The sequence below is a fragment of the Muntiacus reevesi genome, chromosome 4 (assembly GCF_963930625.1).
Source record: "Muntiacus reevesi chromosome 4, mMunRee1.1, whole genome shotgun sequence".
NCBI classification, from domain to species: domain Eukaryota; kingdom Metazoa; phylum Chordata; class Mammalia; order Artiodactyla; family Cervidae; genus Muntiacus; species Muntiacus reevesi.
Genome location: NC_089252.1, coordinates 150,718,415 through 150,740,858, shown reverse-complemented (window position 1 = coordinate 150,740,858; position 22,444 = coordinate 150,718,415). Strand labels below are relative to the sequence as shown.

The 22,444-nt window shown below is 40.8% G+C and overlaps 1 protein-coding gene across 2 annotated transcripts in view; it reads left to right on the top strand.

Annotated features, from left to right (window-relative positions):
* ANO6 (anoctamin 6) overlaps positions 1–22,444 on the top strand; it is a 230,399-nt gene that overhangs the window by 183,740 nt on the left and 24,215 nt on the right. For both annotated transcript variants that reach the window (XM_065934572.1, XM_065934571.1), the window contains 5 exons: positions 7,715–7,857; positions 10,876–10,953; positions 17,138–17,363; positions 18,399–18,568; positions 18,780–18,877. In XM_065934572.1, the coding sequence (XP_065790644.1) occupies positions 7,715–7,857; positions 10,876–10,953; positions 17,138–17,363; positions 18,399–18,568; positions 18,780–18,877 (715 nt within the window). The remainder of the gene's footprint in view (positions 1–7,714; positions 7,858–10,875; positions 10,954–17,137; positions 17,364–18,398; positions 18,569–18,779; positions 18,878–22,444) is intronic.

The window sequence follows — 22,444 nt, the reverse complement described above, 5'->3', positions numbered from 1 at the left end:
CATGGTCAAACCCAACAGCAATGTGAAGAGATGGGAGGACGGCTCAAGGGCTTAGGTAATACAGGGAGGCATGGTTCACTGTTGTAATAGCATCCCTAGCTGTGATCGAACCTAATTTTCATGGGGTTGGGGTTCAGGAAAAGCAGCAACATGGGGATTCCAGGTAAGCTTTCTTGTTTATATATATCTGTATGAGTGACTAGTTAGTAAATACATGCTGCTACTTTTATCATAATAACATTCTGTTTAATAAATAGGACAGATGTGATCCTCAAGAATATAATTTGTATATAGAAGCTTTAACACTATATAATTATTTATCTTGAAGAGCATCATTAATGTAATGAGGCAATTATCATTTTATACAGACTTTTACATGTTTCATTGATGTAAATGTTCTACCATAGTAAGAAAAAAATGTTCATTTTCAAAGATAAATGCATTTCCAGTTTCATTGTGTGAGTCTGGGGTAAAACAGTTCAGGGTATAGATAGGTGGGGGAGGAAACAGAACCAAGTCTCTTATTTTGGAGAAGACAACCTGTCAACACATGCTACTCACATACAGATACCGTTGTTTATAGGTGTCCCTGGCAATATTTCTCTTTTGCAGTGGTTGTGCCTATGAAGAAGGGTCCCCAAAAGAATCACAAAATAGACAGGCCAATTACTTTGGACACTTTTAAGAGATATTAGTTACCACTCCTGCATAAAGTAAATTGTAAGATCCAAATGTACTTAATAAGTCACTTTGTCATTCAGACATTTAGCATATTTTGGCTGGAGACCAAACAGTAGCTAGTATTTGCCACATGGAAGAATAAAGATCAAGTTCCTGTATTAGGATTCTCTGTACTCCTTCACTGTGAAATACACCTTTCATTTTTTTAATCCTGGTAAGAGGTTGGGTACTGAACATCTGGGCAAGGGCAGTTTTAACTAAATTGCCCAAACCTCAGTGTCAACACTAATTCATAATCTATAAAATTCAAACACATCTATTGAACTCTGTATGTTAATAGATGCTGATAGCCCTAATTAAAAGAGATTTCTAAAATGAAGCAAAAATTAGTAACTTTGACAAGAAAGAAAAACTTCAAATTTCCTAACCAGCTCTGCTTTCTATGGTCATTAAACTACACCATGTTTATAGAAGTGACAGGCATATGGAGCTGCTGATTTTATTTCATAGGATTTTAGAATGCAGAAAACATTTCAGTCCTGCTCATGGCACCATATGTGTATCTTTAAGGATAAGTGTGTGTATGATGAAGTTTTTATTTTAAATGCCTTATTGCTTTTCTTGTTACCTCTGTCTGATGAGAACCACTGCTGGGAACCTCATTACAGAAAGCCTGCAATTGCAAACTGAAGTTTTTCATATCGCCATCATCACATTCCTGTAGCATCTCTTGCGCCCAGATGTATGTTGCAGAGTATTTTTCTTCTCCCTGGAACCTATAAAAATTGAAAGTAGAAAACCTTGTATAATAAATTTTGCATAAATCATGTACTTCTTTGAAAAATATCCCCCCTTTTAGGCCAAGCCAGTCCATCTGCTCCTGCTGACTCCTAGAGTGCTAAACACCAACTACGCCCAGTGGAAGCAGCGGTTCTGAAAGCCTTCTCCCCTCCCCATTCCTTGTCATTTCTTACCTACTTCTCTTTGATGCTCCCTACCAGCCTCTTGGCTGCGTGGCTGCCATTTTTAATTTTCACCTTTGAGTTCTAGGGTGGGCCTAGTGATTTCCAGAAAATCTCAGGCACCTAGGTCATAAGAAGGGGGATTTCAGGAAGCCATCACCCTAACTAGCTGCACTTGGAGATCAGAAAATGACTATTACAACTGTTCATTTCAGGTCTCTGCTTCTGTGGCTGCATCCACACTAGCAAAATGATGCAACTCCTATAACCACCTCTGTCTCCCTTCAGCTGCATTTCTGATGTCAGTGACACACAGGTGCATCTGATGGGCATTTTTTTTTTTTGATGGGCATTTTAAAAACCACATCTGGAACCCTAGCTACAGGAGGGTCTGAGAGATGTATTTTTGTTTAGAATTATGATTTTTAAAATTTATTCAAATATAGCTGATTTACAACATTGTGTTAATTTCTGCTGTACAGTACAGTTATTCAATTATACATATATAGGAATTTTTCATATTTTTTCCATTATGGTTTATCACAGTATATTGAATATAGTTCCCTGTACAATACAATATGACCTTGTTATCTATCCCGAGAAATGCATCTTCAGCCTTGTAGTGTTTCAGTTAGGAAGTAGGAATCTAGGCTAAGCAAACTCATCTGCCTTTGTGAGTGATTACAGAAGTCTGGATAGTTTCAAGACCCAGTAAAACCTGCCAGGCCTTTAGCAGCAAACTGTTAAAGGAACCAGAACGATCCCAGCTACAGAGCCTGCCTTGTCCTTAGACATTGCTGTATACAACCACCAACACTGTGTATTGGAATCTTCCATCAGATGGATATTTTCTTTAGCTGTGTAATATCCTGATTAAGAGGACCAGCTGGTTTTGGCTCCCATGGTCCTAGGCAGCCTTCTTTCTTTTCTTATTCTATGTTCTTTTAAGGATCCTGTCTCTCTCAATCAGCTAGAGCTGCCTGGTATATGGTTTGCCAGAGAATGTAAGTGCTGTGCTCCCCTCTGGAGTCCAGCCAGTTGTTTTATTGCAGAAAGAGAGAGTACAAAAGATACAGAACAGGAAATTCCTGTCTGGCATCATGCAGTCACCCCAGGTCCCCAGGCTTTCACTCCGGGACATGCAGCACTGTGAGCAGGCAGCCACGTGGCCCAGGAGACTCCAAACATTGAGTGGTTATGGTGGTCTGTGGAGTCTGTCGTGGACCCTGTTGAGTTCTTGGCTCTATGAAATGAGGAGCTAAGAAACTCCCACCCATTCCTGCAGCCCTCCAAGGTTACGAGGATTTGCTACCCACTCACTATTTTTCATCAGGCCATTTCTGGCTTACACAGCAGTCCTATCACTTCCTACTCAGAATGCCTCAACTTCAGGATTTGGTAAAAACATCCATACTTTTATGTTCAAGTTCAGAGGAAGGGGAAGGATATCCACCGTCCTTTCCTTATAGCAACTGATTAAATTGCTTCTCTTGCTTTTTTGTGAGTTTTATTTTCATAACTCAGCTCCTGCTAACACTGCTGCTAGATTGTTACTGAGCAAATGAATGGCTGTTACGCTCCCATTCTAAAGATGAGGAAAATGACATTCAGGCAGATGCGGCAAATCACCAGAGGTCCCAAAGACAAAAAGTGACAATCACGGAATAAGAGCTCTGTAGGTACTTTGGTTGTCGTCAGCCCTTAAATCAGTGACAAAATGCAGGAAATAGTAATAAAGTTGTAACAGACTTTTAGAAGGATGCAGAAGTATTTACTTGATATAATTGCACTATCTTATCTGGCAATCTGAGAAATGGGCTAGAAAATAATGGTTCTACAACCTTGGTCCTACTTCACCTATGAAGGTACAGACCCTTCTTTCTGGATCAGGAGTAAGAAAGCCCAGCCCTACGAGATCAGTCCTAGTTATTTCATCCACCTGCCTGTAGGTGTGAAAACACAGTAGGACTTTCATGTCCTGCATCACAAATTTCTTTCAAACAGTTATGTTTGAAGATACAAATTCGTGAAAGTAAGCTGCTCTTTCAAATGAAGTGAAAAGTAATTTTCTTTACTTAGCAGAGGAAGAAAATAAGAATTTTCTTCATTGAAAATCAATAAAAATTTAAAAAATAGCTGTATTTTTCATATTTCAATTAAAGTGACAAAATTTAGAGAGATTCCATAAACCGAAGGAAAGTATCCAACGTGGCTTTAGAGAGCTTTTTCCAGGATAGCCTTATAAAGAGGCTGTTAAAGGAAAGATACCATCTTCTCACCCACAGTCCCTTTCTTGAGGGTGGAAAGGGCCCTCATGTTCCCTGGTGAGTGGTCGTGGGTCAAGTGAACCATGGGACAGGATGGTACATGTGATATTTTCTCAGTCTGTCTCTCTTGAATAACTCCCAGCACTCAAAGGGCTGGAGCCACCACAACCTCACCCATCAACACTTGCATCCTCCTCTCAGCTCCTCCAGGCCCTCAAGATGGGCAGAGCAGAGAGTGGTAGACAGTGGACAGTCAGGCGTAGCAGGGAGCGGCTGGAGCTAGCTTGGCCCTCCAAGTAGACGATTCCATCCTTCACGTGTCCCAGGCAGTGGCGGTCCTCCAGTTTCTGAAATGACTTCCCACAGTACATTCATTTAGCTAATGCTTACCCAGTGCCTGCTGCGTGCTAGTGTTTCAGCCGTGGACAAAACCAAATCCCTGCCCTCATGGACATCATAAACGATAAATGCAGGAGCAAACAAAGGTCAGGATGTGTGAGTGCTATCCACTGTGATGTGCAGACGTGGAGATCAGCATAGGGAATAAAGTGTGTGCCTTTTTTGCAGAGTGTACACTAGCCCTGGACTGACTTCATAGCTGCAGAGTGGAAGACAGAGTGTAAAGAACTTCGTGGGTGGGAGGTGTAATGCAATGATGGCAGTAGAATTCTCAAATTAAAAAGCAGGGGGTCTTCTGTTAGGTGAGGTATGTGGTGGTGTGAGCTCAGGGGTCTTTAGTAAGTGGGTGGTGGTTCTGCTTCGTGTGCAGGCTGAGGCGAGTAGGCTCGTTCCCCCAAGCTGGGATCTCTTTTTGGAGTATCTGCGTGTGACGAGAGCATGGGTGAGTGGGGAGCAGGGCCAGTCGGTCACGGCTTAGTCCACAGTTACCTGGGGCCCTCAAGGCTTTTGTCCCATGGATACTTCATTTCCCCCTGGATGGGACAAGAGCGCGATGGCTGGGCAGGTTCTCGGTGGTGGAGGCATCGCTCTCTGTACGGAACGTGCACCACTGTGGATCCCTTGCACTGACTGGTCTGAGCCAGATGAGGCTATAGAGTAGCTGAGGTGTGGTACCACGCTTCCGTTCCAGCAAAGTGGTCTGTTTTTGAAGGTTGTGGTCAAGCAGTCACAAATGCTGTCTTACCCACAAATGAGGAACCAACTCTTTCATTCTGAGAAGGGCATGTAGAAGGAGAAAGGCCTGTCTTGAAAGCAGGAGCCTCTCTGGGGACTGGCTGAAATTGTTCTAGCTTCCCAACCACATAGGAGATGAGAATTGGCCTCCCTCACTAACTTTGTGCTCTTTGCCTCCATTTACAGCAGCATCTGTGGCAAAAAGCCAGGCTGCCACCCTTATATGCTTGTGAACCTCCGGTAATCCCAGCAGTGGCATCATGAGTACCCACCGAGGCAGGGTTGGGACAGTGGGCAGTTACTAGCTTTATGTCCTGGACGAGGAGAATCAGACACTGGGCAGGCAAGCCGTGATGACCTCTCAGCAGAGTGGGTACTGGAACAGAGCCAGAGGGAGGCGGGTTATGGAGCAGGCAGCTTGGGCAGTTAGGCTTAGTTGTAAGAAGGGCTTGCGCTCTGAAGCCAAGCATGCCTTGCTTCAATACCTGACTCCTTATTTCAGGCAAGTATTTGAAGTTTTCTGTGCTTCAGTTTCCTGATGTCCAAAATGGGGATGGTACTAGCAATTACCTCAGAGGGTCATGAGGGTCTTTATAGATGTTATGTCATTTAGCTCAGGACAGCCTGTAAGCTGGTTCCTATTTCCCCCATTTTCCATTAGAAGGAAGGAGGCATTGTCACCGGTAGTCAAACACCTAGTGCTTGTCACAACCAGAATTCAGACTTGATTCCAATGTCCAGATTATTTCTACTCTCACTCACTGTTGTTGGAACATCAGTGAAGTCAGAACAGGCACTGCCGGGAAGTGGGTATTTTGAGCATTTCTGCTGTCCTCGCCTTCGGGAAGCATTGCGTACACGTTCTTCATGGTGCATCCCGAGGTTTCCCCTGTGTGTCCATCTGCCCGTGGCAGGGTCTGCAGGATTTCAAGACTGCCTCTGTTTGCCCTCTACCCAAAGGCTCCCTGTTCTCTGCAGGTTGATTCTCAACCCTGGCTGCCCCGGCGAGCTTTCCAAAGACAAAAAAACTATGCCAGACTGATGAAATCAGAACCTTGAGGGTGGTGCCCAGGCTCAAAACATTTTAAGAGCTTTCAGTGCTTCTCATGCAGCCAGGGTGAGAACTGCCGCTCCATAGTCCATGCAGAGCTCATCTGCTCATGCCCCATGTATCACTGGAAACAGGACAAATTCTCTGCTCAGCCTGGGTCTTTCTCCTGAGTTCTAGACTTTTGTCTGCCTACCAGACATCTCTCCTGGGGCCCACAGGCAGCTGATCAGAACCGAATCAGTTGTCTTCTCTCTCAGACTTGCTCCTTTTCCTGCCCTTCTTATTTCAGGGAATGACACTAGAATTCAGGACACTGCCAAAGCCAGAAACCTAGCTAGCATCCCTGATCTTCCCCTTTCATCACACCTGCGTCCAATCTGTCTACCTGCTAAAATGCCATCTTCTCTCACCTCCTAGTTGAAGCATCCTGGACCTGCCCTTGGGTCCAGCTGCCTCTACTCCTTCTTGACCACCTTTGATATCTCCTCCATCTTAAGGCACACACAGTCCTTTGTGATATTCCCCTGCCATGTATCCACCTGGCGGCCCCACCCATCTCACCACACCCTGGGCTCATTTCCAGACTATTGAACTTCCTGGAAAGTAGTGTTCCTGTGCCTCTTTAGCATCTTGCCTTTGCACACACAGCTGCCTGGGGGAAATGGCCTTAACATTCTACCTTCAGCTCTTTGGCATCTCAGAGCTCACCCCAGAGGCCCTCTTCTCCGGGACAGCCTTGTTGTCAATCCACTGTGACTCTGCGCCCAGACCACCCAGCACTTATCTAGATCACAGCCCTCTTAAAAGTCCAGTGTAACAGCACTTCACTGTCTTTCCTATACATTTAGGAGCTCCTTGAAGCAGAGACCGTATCTTTTTTTCCTCTTTATTCTCAGCACTCAGTAGAGACTCAGAAATATTTGTGGGTATAACTGGTTATTCCAGAATTTCTGTGTAGAAAGGGCTAATGGTTAACAGTCTGATTGGAAGAAGTGCCTAGGGGATTTACCCCGAAACCATATTTTCAATGAACACGTAGTATTGTTTCTGTCTAGTATTTGAAGTGGCAAGTCTTGAAAAATAATAAAGATTTCTAAAAATTATTTTACTTATACTTTATACAAGTTTGAAAAATATATTTCCACATTTAAGAATATTATTTTAATTGGGGTGACTTGGGCAGTAGAAAATAAAGATTTGGGGACCACTAAAGCATTCTCATCCCCCAGGCCCTTTGGAGGGAATGAGGGAGAGGGATGCAAGGGGAAGCAGACTAAAAGATGGGCCATGGACTGCTTTGAATTATTATAGTTGCCTGCAGTAATGTGCTAGTCGCAGATGCTTTGGTGGTAGACACGATCACATGCCTTCTGACCATCACACTACTACCTTCCCATGGGCTATAGCCTGGTTTCACAAGCTGGATACATTATCAACATTTTCCTTAAAAAACAAACATTAGCTTACTTTTCTCTTTTAAGTATTAGTGTCATCTATACTTAAAATTGGATCTTATTGACCATGTACAAAAGTGTTGTAATTAGTATTATTCAGTACAGATTTCTGAAGCATCACTGATTGTTGAAGATCCACGTAATGTTCTTCTTTCTCTTTGCTAGTAACCTTGTTTTTGGAGTTTTGGAAGCGGCGCCAGGCAGAACTTGAGTATGAATGGGACACTGTTGAGTTACAGCAGGAAGAACAGCCCCGACCAGAGTATGAGGCACAGTGTACTCATGTGGTGATAAATGAGATCACTCAGGTAAAGAGGATGTCATCTACATGCAATGCAATCTACATGCTGCTGGGGTTCTCAGACTTGGTTGCACACTGGAGTCACTAAGGAGCTTATAAAATGTTGATGCCCAGCTTCTGTCTATGTGCGCTTATGGTACTCAGTGGAATAGGGTGCATTCTGGCACAAAATTTTTTTTAAAGCTTCTTTGGTGATTTTAATGTACAGCCAAACTGAAGGAGCACTGTTTAGAATAGTGGACACAGGAGACAGCGATGGTCCCTTCTTTCTTAATAACAGTAAAATGAAAAATACATAAACTGAAAGAAACGTATAAAAGATGTATTGATTTGTATCTTTTCATACCGGTAAAAAAATAATAATAGTGACGTAGAAGGAAAGACGCATTGATTTTCATAGTTGATTCTCAGTTTTTCACATGCACCTTCATTATTACAGCCCTCTCTCTCTCTTTTTTTTTTTTTTTTTTTTGAGCCTTTATTGAATTTGATACAATATTGCTTCTGTTTCATGTTTTTGTTTTTTAGCCACAAGGCATGTAGGATCTTTGCTCCTTGACCAGGGATTGAACCCACACACCATGTATTGGAAGGCAAAGTCTTAACCACTGGACTGCCAGGGAAGTCCCTACAGCTCACTTTTCATCATAGACTAGCTGCCCCTTTGTCTTACACTAAAGCCTTGGTCACTGCTCCCCCTTCTGGTTGGGATGTGCACAGAGTACTGTGACTGTTATCCTAAAATCCGACAGTGGATGAAAAGGGGAAACATTTTTGAGATCCCGCTATATTCAGGCCCCATACTAGGCATTTTGTATAACTAGAAAGGTAAATATGCTGCTTTTACTGTTGCTGCAGAATTTAAAAATAAAACTCTGTATCTCTTTGTATAAACATTTCAAAGTCAGTGAAAGATGATTTTTTAAAATCATCTGCATTATTGCTTCTTTGCATCAACATAGAAAATTTAGAGCTGATTGTATTTGCAGTCATCAGTATAAGGACAGTAGGTTTTGAATACGAATAACTCTTGGAAAGAAAATGCTTTTTACCAAGAGCATCTGAAAATGGCTCCAGCTATAGATTTTATAAATTGAATCGCAGATTTACAGAATGTTGGCACTAAAAGGGTCAGGAGAGAGCAGTTCAAGCTCCTCATTTTATAAATGGAAAAAAATGAGGTTCAGTTACCCAACAGAAGGTGACAGTTGTCTCTTGCTATGTAACAGGCTTCAAATAATTTCCGTTATGAGTAGTTCTCTTGTCTACAATGAAAGTCAAAGCATGTGTTTGTTAAAGATTGTACATTCAGAAAAGAAGGCTGAAACTTAGACAAAATCAGATGTGCATGATGTTTTTGAGTCTTGAAAAGTGAATGCCTATGTTATTGGCAAAGTATGAAAAATACTGAGGAAAAGACATTTTGGAAATTTAAACCTACCCATTTTAAATTTAAAATTGCCAGCTAATAAGTTAAATTTCCATTGTAGCATTGCTTGGTAAAAAATTGAAGATGAAGGTTCATTTTTTTCCTTCTTATTCCTCACTTTGATTTATTACAAACACATCCCCCATTGTATAGAGAGGCCAGCAGTTTATGGTGAGGCCCTGGGAATAAAACATTCGGAATTCATATCCAAACACAACACCTTACACGCTGAGTAATATTGGAAATTGGTTAACTTCTCTGTGCCATAGTTTGGCCAGTTGTAAAGCAGAAATACGAGAGTTGTTTCCTCATATGATTGTGGTAAGCTGGTGGAGTTAATGAATAGAACCTACTTAGAAAAGCACCTGGAACAAAGGAAATGCCAAAATATATGTTTGCATCTATGATCACGTGGTTGATTGGGTCTCTAAAAGAATCTCAGTATATTCATAGAAACTCTAAAATGGAAATGCTAAAAACTCAAGAGTTACACTTTACTAATACAAACACTCAGTCAGGAAACTTACAATGGATACCTGGTACTTGCAGGTATCTGTGAAACTTTCTGTCCAGCACAGGCTCTTTGCTATCACTGCAGTCACTTCTGAAATCTGAGACAAGCTCAGGAATAGCGTTGGCAGATACCCAGGCTATTGAGCTCAAATCATAGCAGCTAAACAGTATGGTATTCACACTTGCCTTTTCAGAAACTGTTAGTAAAATAAATACTGCTCTGGTTATGTTGTGTGTATATTTGAAATTATTAACCACCCCCCCCGAAAAAAGCATTCAATTTTGAATAAGGAGGCTGAGTTTTAAAACTAATTTTTTAAAAAAATTAACTCTAGGCTTTTGAGACCATGTATATTTTAAGAGCACCCACGAATGCATTTTTCCTGGAAGTCAAATGTTAATTTTGTATCATTGCTGTTTATAGAGGCTGGGATAAGTTAATGATTTTATCTTTAAACTCACTGTGTGTGTGTGTGCATGTATATGTGTATGTATGTGTTTATCAACTTTAAATGTACAATATGATAAATTTTGAAGCATATATATATATATATATATACAGGAAGGTAACCACCACCACAAACATAATCATAGAACAATTCTTTTATGCCAAGTGTCCCCTTGTATATTAATAATTTTGGATTCTAGATCCTCCCTGAAATCCTCACCTTGACAAGCACTGATCATTTTTTCCTATAGCTGTAGGAAAAAGTGATTTTTCCTATAGTCTTGTTTTTTGTGGAATTTTTATATAAATGAAAAGGACTAGGATGTAGTCTCCTGTGTCTAGTTTCTTTTAATTATCACAGTCCTTGTGAGAGTTACCCAAACTGTTTGGTGTATTCTTAGTTCTCCTTTTACTAAGTAACTTGTCATTACATACATATACTACAATTTATTAATCCTTTGAATAGATTGATGATGGGCAATTGGGATTTTTCTAGTTTGTGTTATTATGAATAAATTTCTGTGAACATTTATGTACAAAAAATTAAACCTAGGATACAGCAACCAATTAGGAGAAAAATCATTTTGTTGGAGAAATCCTTTGATTTGCCTTTTTTTTTTTTCTTTTTTAATTAGGAAGAAGAGCGTGTTCCCTTTACCACGTGGGGAAAGTGTATACGTGTAACCCTCTGTGCCAGCGCTGTCTTTTTCTGGGTAAGAATCTGCAACAGGTTTTTTTCAGTATCTAATTTTAAATGTTGAGAAAACTGAAACGTCGAGCTGGAAACTGTGCAGTCTCATAAAAAAGATTGATTCCAGAGAACAATTAAGCCACCACATGGAGTGACTCAAGGTTTCACAGTAACTCCTGTACCCGTGGCTCTTCCAGCTTTTTTTTAACCTCTATTCTTTAGATCAGATCCATGGTTCAGGTTTTCCAGTTTCTAATAGAGAGACCAGATGGGAGGCATCAAGTATTCTAAAATTTTCCAAGAGTAGCCGTAACAAAAAGGTAATAGGAACTATCAGAAATAAAAACTTCTGAAAGACGTAAAAGAAGTCTCAAATGATTCTCGATAAAAAGACAGTGCTTCTAAAATATCAGAACTTACAGTAATTTTGTATTTATTATTAATAAAATCACATTGTTGCTGTTCAGTCACTAAGTTTTGTCCGACTCTGTGTGACCCCATGGACTGCACCACACAAGGCTTCCCTGTCCTTCACCATCTCCCAGAGTTGCTCAAACTCCTGTCCACTGAGTCAGTGATGCCATCCAACCATCTCATCCTCTGTCGCCCTGTTCTTCTCCTACCCTTGGTCTTTCTCAGTATTAGGATCTTTGCCAATGAGTCAACTCTTCCCATCAGGTCGGCAAAGTATTGGAGATTCTGCTTCAGCATCAGTCCTTCCAATGAATATTCAGGGTTGATTTCCTTTAGGATTGACTGGTTCGATCTCCTTAAAGTCCAAGGGACTCTCAAGAGTCTTCTCCATAACCGCAGTTCAAAAGCATCAGTTTTATGGCCCTCAGCCTTCTTTATGGTCCAGCTCTCACATTCATACATGACTACTGGAGAAACCATAGCTGTGACTATATCAACCTTTGTTGGCAGTGTGATGTCTCTGCTTTTTAAATATGCTGTCTAGGTTTATCATAGCTTTTCTTCCAAGGAGTGGGTGTCTTTTAATTTCATGGCTGCAGTCACCGTCTACAGTGATTTTGGAGTCCAAGAAAATTAAATCTGTCACAGTTTCCACATTTCCCCATCTATATGCCATGAAGTGATGGGACCAGATGCCATGATCTCTGTTTTATGAATGTTGAGTTTTAAGCTAGCCTTTTCACTCTCCTCCTTCACCCTCATCAAGAGGCTCTTTAGTTCTTTGCTTTCTGCCATTAGAGGGGTATCATCTGCATATCTGAGGCTGTTGCTGTTTTTCCTGGCAGTCTTGATTCCAGCTTGTGATTCATCCAGCCCAGCATTTTGCATGATGTACTCTGCATATAAGTTAAATAAGTAGAAGGACAATATACAGCCTTGACGTAGTCCTTTCCCAATCTTGAATCATTCCGTTGTTCCATGTCCAGTTCTAACTGTTGCTTCTTGACCAACAGATAGGTTTCTCAGGAGACAGGTAAGTGGTCTGGGATTCCCATCTCTTTAAGAATTTTCCACAGTTTGTTGTTAGCCACATAGTCAAAGGCTTTAGCCTACTCAGTGAAGCAAAAGTAGATGTTTTTCTGGAACTCTCTTGCTTTTCCTATGATCCAGTGGATGTTGGCAATTTGTTCTCTGGTTCCTCTTCCTTTTCTAAATTCAGCTTGTACATCTGGAAGTTCTTGGTTCACTTACTGCTAAAGCCTAGCTTGAAGGATTTTGAGCATTTCCTTGCTAACATGTGAGATGAGTGCAATTGTGCAGTAGTTTGAACATTCTTTGGCATTGCCTTTCTTTGGGATTGGAATGAAAGCTGACCTTTTCCAGTCCTGTGGCCACTGCTGAGTTTTCCACATTTGCTGGCATTTTGAGTGCAGTACTTTCACAGCGTCATCTTTTAGGATTTGACATAGCTCAACTGGAATTCTATCACCTCCACTAGCTTTGTTGCTGGTAATGCTTCCTAAGATCCACTTGACTTCACATTCCAAGATGTCTGGCTCTAGGTGAGTGACTGCACCGTCATGGTTATCCAAGTAATTGAGACAGTTCAATTTTTTGCACAGTTCATCTGTGTGTTCCTGCTACCTTTTCTCAGTCTCTTCTGCTTCTGTTAGGTCCTTGCTGTTTCTGTCCATCTTTTGGGGGTTTATTATTAATAAAATCATATCAGTGACATAATGAGTTTTATTAGCTCAGGAGACTTACCTGCTGGCTCAGCTGTAAAGAGTCTGCCTGCAACGCAGAAGGCACAGGAGACACAGGTTCAGTCCCTGGGTGGGGAAGACCCCTGGAGAAGAAAATGGCAACCCATCCCAGTATTCCTGCCTGGAAAATTCCATGAACAGAGGAGCCTGGCAAGCTACCATCCATGGGGTCACAAAGAATCGGACACAACTGAGCACATGGCACAACATTAGCTCAAGGATAACCAGGTTAGAGAATAGGACATGAAGCCCGGATATGAACTCAATAATAATTTAACACATGAATAGGAAGGATTACAAATCAGGGAGATCCATAAAGATTATTCAGTAAATGGCAATGAAGCAGTTGTTAGCTACTTGGGAAAAAAGAAAGGAAAGATTGAAATCATACCTAAACCACATTCTGTGATAAATTCCAGAAACATTAAAAAAAGTAACATCCTAAAAAAATTAGATGTAAATATTGAGATACACACACACACACACACACACACACACACACACACACAGTTTCTAGATGTGGAAGAAGTTTCAGAGGAAAGTATTTCTTGTCAACAAATAGGACAAAGGGCTAGTTCCTTCAATACATAAAGACTTCAGAGCACTTCTAAGATAACACCAAAAATCTCGGGAGTTAAGAATGCAGAGGAGATGAATATCAATTCAGAAAGGAAAAAATACAATGGCAGATGTCAAACCTCAGTGGTAATTAAATCAGTGCACATGAAAATGAAATACAGTTTTTCACCTCTCAAATGATAAGCTTTGTAAGGATGAAGTGCCAAGTGATCATCTTCTCTCATACCTAGACACTGCTCTAGCCTTTTTAGGAAGCAGTTTGGCAGTATATATCAAAAGTCAAAAATATTCTTGGGCTTTAATCTACTAATTCAGCTTTTAAAAACTTTTAATCAGGAAGTATTTCAAAATGATAAAAGTCAGCATGGATTTAATCTGACATTATATATATATATACATGTATATATATAATATTTGTGTTGATATATAAATATTATATATACATATATAAAACCTCTGCCAAAAATGTCCTCCTTCCACCTTTCATACAGTAGAATATTGGACAGCCATGAAAAACTATGTCCACAAAAATATTTTATGACCTATAAAAATGTTATGATTATGATGGCTTTAGGAACCAAGTTAGTATGTAAAATAATTTTTATATGCAAAGAGCACATAGTTCTTGAAGGAATTATGCCTACATATAGATGCATTCTTTCCTATTTTTATCTTTTATTCATTTTGATATTTGGAGTCTTTCAGTTGTAGGTGACAGAAGATCAATCACCAGTTGGTTTAAGCAATAATCAAAAAATGGGAATGGGTGAGATTTCTTGGTTCTTACAACTGAAAGATCTCATGTCTGAGATATGACTTCAGTCAAGGATAGATATTGTAGCCCAGATGATGTCAAGCTGGTTTTGTTCTGACTTCACTGTGTGTCCAGTGGCCTCCCAGTGTAGATCTTCTAGGCATCCCTCATGGGCACAGGATGGCTGCAGCTTTCCAGACCTCACATCACATCCAAGCGAAGGAAGGTCTGCTTAGCAGTTTCGCCTGTTGACAGAGGAAGCTCATCTATCATGCAGGCACCAGCACTATCTCCTCACATCTCGGTGGCACTTAGTAGGTTATTTGCCAATCCTTGAATCAGGTGCTAAGCCAATAGGATGAGACACTTACTTGTCTCAAACCAATTGGGATCTACATCTGGTGCCCACAGAGGGTGGGCAGTAGGGCCTAAACCACTAGAATAAAAATAGAGAGGAGGTTATTTACCCTAAAACAAAACTAGATGCTCTTCTAAGACAGGGAACAGATCCCAGGCAGCAGAAGCAGCCAGTGTCCCCTATCAGGGTACTTTCCAATTTGCTCTAAAAACATACATTAAAGTCATAATCAGAAAAAATGAAATGTAATAAACTGGAGGAAGGAGGATGAAAAGTTTCCCTGTCTCTTTAAGAAGTATTGAACCCATTAAGTGCTCTGAAGAAAAATGGAAACATGTCAAGTTTTTGAAAGTTCTGAAATGAATTAGAATCCAGCCATGTAGGAGGCAGTGCCATATAGAATTTCCTGTTTCTTGGACTCTGAGAATCTCAGTTCTCTCACTAGTTGCTTAATTGGGGGCATATTGCTTCATCTCTTTGTGGCTCTTTCTTCATCTGTAAAAAGAAATACAATACTACCTATCTCACAGGACAGTTGTGAGGATTTTAAAAAAATATGTGGATGCTGAAGCAATAGTAAGCATTTAAAGAATCTCAACTATTAAATGATTACTGAATTTTAAAAATTACTAGCAGACTTAAGAAAAAAAAAAACTATTTCAATGGCCTGTATGTGTTGTGCTGAGAGAGGAAGACTTGATATCCTTTCTCTAATACATCTCTCTCTGCCTTAACTAATTTTCACACGTACACACACAATATTATTTCCTTTCACAAGTGTGAAGCCTTAACTATGAAGAAAAGGAGATAATGAAAGAGATTAGAGGAGAAAGTATAATGCTTCATCCACACACTGACGGCTTCAAAAGTCAGGACAACATCTTTTTAACACTTTGGGGCACCATTAATTATAGCTAAAATTTAGATCGTGCTTTTCATGTGCCTGGGCTTAATGCTCTGTTTTTACCTGTAGTAACTCATTGAAGCCTCACAGTAATCCTATAGATGCATTGCGGTTATTATCCCCCCATTATATGGGTGAGGAAATTGAATGCCCCAAAGGCTAAGTAATCTGCACGAGGTGGAGGAGCTGGGATTCGAACTCTGGAGTGCAGCCAGGCTTGTGATCGCTGCCTCTCCTGCCCCCGACTGGTAGAAACCAGCTTCCCTCTGTGACGATAAACAGCATCACATAACTTGCTTGGCCCTGAAATTCACGTTTACTGTAGCTCTTCTCTCTCATGGCAGTCATCACAGGCCATCAGAGACACTGAATGCATGCTTCCGGAATGTGTCCAAGAAGATAGATAAAGGGAATGCAGTTTAAAAATGGGGCCTTCCGCGTGCCCCGTTCAGTGGCCAGAGAAAACCCACCTCACTAGGAAGTGTCTGTTGTGTTTGACACCCCCGCTGATCTCGGGTCTGTGCAGTGAAAATGACAATGGATTGGGAAAATGAATCTTGTGCAGGTGCGGGTATGAATAACTGCCAGTTCACGATCTCAAGATCCAAGTGTAAAACGCGTGTGAAGCATCTGCCAGCAGAGAGCTGCCTGCTGCCGTTTCTGGCAGTGACCTCGGGGCACCTCTGCAGCCTTGCTGGTTCTCCTCGGGGTCTCCTCAGCTGTGGGAGTGAAGGCAGGAGCCAGCACCTGCTCACCCACCCCCTGGAGTCAGGGAGAGGGTCTCTGTTGGAAGGAAACGTATCCCCTTCATGGACTCTGCTGTGCTGTACTTAGCCGCTCCATAGCTCTGGCTGTTTGCGACCCCATGGACTGCAGCCCACCAGGCTCCTCTGTTCATGGGGATTCTCCAGGCAAGAATGCTGCAGTGGGTTGCCATGGACTACAACTAAACAAAGAACGCTCCTTCATAACCTAAGTAATTCCATTCCTAGAAGGGATATTTTCACTGGTTCTGTGATCACAGATTTTTTTCTTCTACCAGAACATGCTACCAGGTACTCCATTTTGAAGATGCTGTAAAGATTCTCTATTTCCCTCTTTTTATTAGGGCTTCTTTTTTAGAGCTGTTTCAGGTTTACAGAATAAGTCACAGAAAGTACAGAATTCCCACAGACCCCTCCTTCCCTGCTCATAGTGGCTCTTGCTGTTAGCATCTTCCGTTAGTGGGTGCACCAATTCTTTTGACTACTATCATTCCTTCTGCTTTCTTTGAAATGTAACATGTCTGATTTTCACCCCTCTTGTGACACTTACGTGAGATTTACACCACTTTGCAACGCATGTTGTCCATTTCAGCATGGGGCCGGTTTTTAAATGTAAAAGTATAGTTATTGATGAGTCTCACACTGCTGTGTTAATATATTGTGTTTTCAGATCCTGTTGATCATTGCTTCCGTTATTGGGATCATCGTCTACAGGCTTTCAGTGTTTGTTATATTTTCTGTAAACCTTCGCAAGATCTCTAATGGAACAGACCCAATCCAGAAGTATGTAACTCCACAGATGGCCACATCCATCACTGCTTCCCTCATCAGCTTTATCATCATCATGATTCTGAACACTATATATGAGAAAGTGGCAATCATGATTACTAACTTTGGTAAGGTCCTGCTATATATCTATAACATGGGTCTTTTCTAAGCCATTTTTAGAACCAAGTAAAAGCAGGGACTGTATATTTTAGGCATTCCAATTCCGGTATGTTACAATTTTTAGAAAATTTCAAGTGTAAACATATTTTCTCCAGGCTGTCCAAGAAATGAATTATCTCCAGGTTTGCATTAGTAAAAGGGACAAAGCAAAGACAGTCATTATGATGTCCAAGCTCTGTGTAAACAGATCAGTGCTGAATAATATTTTCAATTACATTATATTATGTACCCTATTGTTGAAAGTAAATAGTCTCTTTATTGCAAATAAGTGGAAGAGGGTCATGATGCCAGTGGTAAATCTGCTCCTGCATTGCCGAGAGGACAAACCATTAGATTGTTATGCGTCTTCCCCCCACGCTGTTCATATTAATATAGCTCCACTCTGATCAGCTCTGGCGATTGTTGTAAATGTTTCTTCTTTCTGGCTTGCATCCCAGGCAGCTGCTTAGTAGCCAGAGTTAAGTGCTTCCTACACACTGCATGTGGCTGGGGTCGTTCTCCAAAATGTTATGTTCAGTGGTCATCTTCTGAAAATGATAAGACTGATTTAAATTCAAAATCAAAAGATAACCCATTTTGTCTTCCCCCAAATGCTTCTAGCAAAGTTTTCCTTTCCAACAGACTTACCTTTTTGCAGTTCAGGAAGAAAAGAGAATTATCATTTAGCATACTGATGAACATTAATTTTCTGTCTTACATTGAAAGAGGATAGTTCTTGCCTATTTGACATCATTGTGGTTATAAATTTTAAGGAACAGTTGACTACTTTTCTGCCCTTTGGAATATTGTTTCTCCTAGGGGAGAAACTCAACAATGTGTAAACTTGGAATTAACATTGTAACTACATTAAGAAATTGAGAACAGCTGAAATGGAAACTGAATTGTATTTTTTTTATCATGTTAACTCATGTACCAGTATGATTTTGATTAGGGTCTCAAAGCTGTTAGCAATTTTTAAATCTTAACATTTCTTTTAACTACAGAACTCCCAAGGACCCAGACTGATTATGAGAACAGCTTAACCATGAAGATGTTCTTATTCCAGTTTGTCAACTACTACTCTTCGTGTTTCTACATCGCATTCTTTAAGGGCAAATTTGTGGGTTATCCAGGAGATCCAGTTTATTGGCTGGGAAAATACAGAAATGAAGAGGTGTGAATATAGAGTTACATTCCCTTGGCAATTTAAGCTGTTGCATGTTTTCTCTTAGTTGCCCAATGAAAAATATATTCCTTCCATTTTCATTGTATATTCCTTACACTTTTTTTTAGCCAAAACTAGAATTTCAGAAAAAAAAATAAAATTACTGACTTTTTCATGTTAGACCTATCTAAAATTTAAATGGGACTTTTTAATATTTCAGTGTGACCCAGGTGGGTGTCTCTTTGAACTGACAACGCAGCTGATAATCATCATGGGAGGAAAAGCAATCTGGAATAACATACAAGAGGTGTTACTTCCGTGAGTACCGAACTGTGTAATCTTGAGGATAGAACGGCCCACCCATCACACTCCACTTCCTCGAATTTCCACATTGCTGCACGCCCACCTCTAATGTGAAGTAGACTCTCTGCTTATTATCCAACCAACAGTGTGCATGTATCCAGTGCTTAATAATGATATTTTAAAACCTTTCTATTAAACGTAAATCCCCATCTGCTATAGTTTCTGCCTATTAGCCCACCCTTGGAGGCTGATGGGTCATATAGCCCTCTGAGAGATGGCCCTTGCTGGAGCTTCAGACTAAGTTTTTCACAGCTTGTTACAACTTTTTCCACCTTTTATGCGTGCATTTAAAAATCAGTAATAGTAATTTGTTGAGTTCTAAGTATGTGCCAGTCAGTGTATTAAGTGCTTTATATATGCTCTCATTTAATCATCTAAACAATCCTTATTTTTATTTCCCTTTTGTAGATGAACACTCCATGTCTTAATGAGGTTAAATGATTTGCCCAAGTTCACATAGCCAATAAGAGGCTACTGTTGGTTCAAATGTAAAACCCCATGGCTCCAAATCCATGTGCTTTTAAGAACAGAGGTTCACTTATGGTCCTAAAGCACCAGGCTATGTAGCAGTTTAGGAGACAGTTGTCGAAAATAACTACAAAGGTTTTGACTTACAGTTCTTTTCCTGGAAATGAGAACAGATGTTAGCTAAGGTCACTCTTTTTCAATGAAACCCAGTCCCATATCAGGGTGGACAAGTCCAATGCCATCTGCAATTTCTGCATATGTCTGCTTATTGTCTTAGTATTCTATTGCTGCTTTAACAAATAGTGGTTATTGGAAGAAAATGGGGTGTGGGGAGCCCCACAAAATGATAAATTGAATATTAATATCCTGTAGGTCCTGAAACTCAGAAGTCTGCAGAGGTCTCACTGGGCTAACATCAAGGTGCTGGCAGGGCTTTTTCCTCCAGGCTCTAGGGTAATCTGTATGTTTGCCTTTTCTAGCTCCTAGAGGCCACTTGGATCCTTTGACCTGTGACCTCTTTTCTACATCTCACAGCCAGCAAGGTTGCCTGTCTCTCACTCTTTTCTGTGGTTACATCTCCCTCCCACACCCCTCTCTACCTTCTCTTCTGCCCCCATCTTCCACTTTTAATGACCCTTGAGTATACTGGGCCCACCTGGATAATCAAGTCTTGTCTCATAGAGTCAACTGATTAGCACCCTTACCTGCATCTGCACCCATAATGTTCATATGTTCTGGGAATTAGGATGTGGACATCTTTGGGAAGAATATTTTCCTGCCTGCCACACTAGATGATTTCTGGCTCTGAGTTACTGTTGTCACAAAACTGGTGATCCCTCTCGTCTCGCTGCCACACCGGTACTCTGCTCCTGCCAGCCTGAATGTCGAATGCAACCTTCTCAACATCCTCCGAAACCACTCACACAAGCAGGCCTTATTGATGTTTGGGGCATGGAGGAGAAACTTAGGCAACTTCAATCTCGAAATGCAGAACTCCACCTCTTTAGTCTTTCATCCCACTGTACTACTGAGAATCTTGTTGTTGTTTCTTATCAGCCTTCCCTGTAGGCTCCAGAATACTAGCATCCTGCCTTGTCTTCCCGCCACCACACCCAGCTTCCTTCTCATCCTTTCTTCTCCCTCTCCTAACCTTTCTTCTCTCTCCCTCATTACCAAGTTTCTGTTTATTCTCTTTGTAGAGCAGTTAATTTCTTGTCTTTTTTTTTTCTTTTCTGTTTTTGTAGAGAAAAACCTTTTGGGTTTCAGCATGTCCTTCCACATTTCTTCACTGGAACTTTTATCTTCTATCTTCAGTGTGAATTATCAGGGTCTGTCTGTAAATAAGGACATCCTCTTTTCTCCAGTTCCAACCATCTCCCTCAAAAACAGATTCTGATCTTAGCTGTGAAATGAATACTTTTTTTGCCCTGCTGTGCATAGACAACCCTTACCTTGGGCTCATAGTTAGATTTTTTCCAGATGAGTAAAAGTAGGTCGTGTGCAAATAATACTGTGTTTCCCTATGAAAATGAATGTATCAAATAGAGGAAAAGCTTAACTCAGATTACCAAAAAAAATAAAGCATTTTCTGAAGGAAATAGGTTAGTTACCTAACACTGAGTGTTTGTGAATAACTCATCAGTGAGCTACTTTCTGACTTAAACAATCAAGGAGAAGAGTATATTTCCTAAACCGGTACTGAGAAACTCATACAAAATGAAACTTATTCATGTGAAATAGTTAAAAATAAAGGGTACATTATAGTATCAGTGGTTTGTTTATACCTTCACTTCAAGGAAGCACGTTATTGTAAATTCTTGTGAGCTGAACTTGGCCTTCAGGTATTTTTATTACTCATCTAGAATATTTAGGTAGGGTATTTTGAGTTATGTTTCCCTTCTTTGAAAACTGGGAGTGCTGAATGTTAGGTAAGTTAGGGACTTCCTGGTGGTCCAGTGGCTAAGATTCCATGCTTCCCATACTGGGGGTCAGGGTTTGATCCTTAGTCAGGGAACTAAATCCCGCATGCTGCCACTAAAGGTCCTGAATGACACAATGAAGATCAAAGATCCCATGTGCTGCAACTAATACCAAGCATAGCCAAATAAATAAATTAGTTTTTTTAAAAATTAGGCAATTTAGAGAATAGCTTCTGCTCTTTATAAAGGTGCCAGTTTCCTTCCTTCCTTTTTCATACAACATTCTAACATAACAGAGATATATCAGTTACTTTTGCTATCAGAACTACATCTAGTCCAAAAACACATAGAAAGGGGGAAGAAAACGTAGAAAAGTTAGTGGCTATTTTCACACCATTTAAATATGTCAAAAGGAGCATGCATACTTTGTTGCTTAGTCATGTCCAACTCTTTGCAACCCCATGTACTACAGCCCGCCAGGCTCCTCTGCCCATGGGGATTTTCTTAAGCAAGAATACTGGAGTGGATTTCCATGCCCTCCTCCAGGGGATCTTCCCAGGGAAGATCACCCAGGGGTCGAACCCATGTCTCTTCTGTGTCTCCTGCATTGCAGGCAGATTTTTTACTGTTTGAGTGACCCGTGAAATGAATGTCACCATAAACTCACCTGCTTCCACCCTCAGCTCCACTTGGGGTCCTTGCCTAGGGTTCGCAGAGCAGATGAAGGCCGTGTGAAGCTGTGATCTAGGTTTCCTTTAGGGGGTTGGGGAGATCTCTCTAGCACATGCTTCCGCACGTGGCATTTAGGAGGTCCTCAGTAGAGCCAGCTGAGTGAACGAGTGACTCATGTGCTTCAAGTACAAATGTCGGTAAATTAACAGAATTGTTCATTGGACCCAGAGAAAAAGCCTAGAGCCCTTTGGCCTTCCCAGCCTCACTTTCTTTTTTGATAATTGGACATTCCTGGGAATTTTATTCTGTACTTGACAAAAAACTAGTACAGTTCCTGCATTAAGCTACTCACTCTGAAGAAATTTTATGATAAAATGTTAAAAAAACACAACACAGAGTTAAACATCCAGAATGCCTTAGCATTGTCCTTTGGTGTTTAGATAATGGATGGCTGTAATTCTCT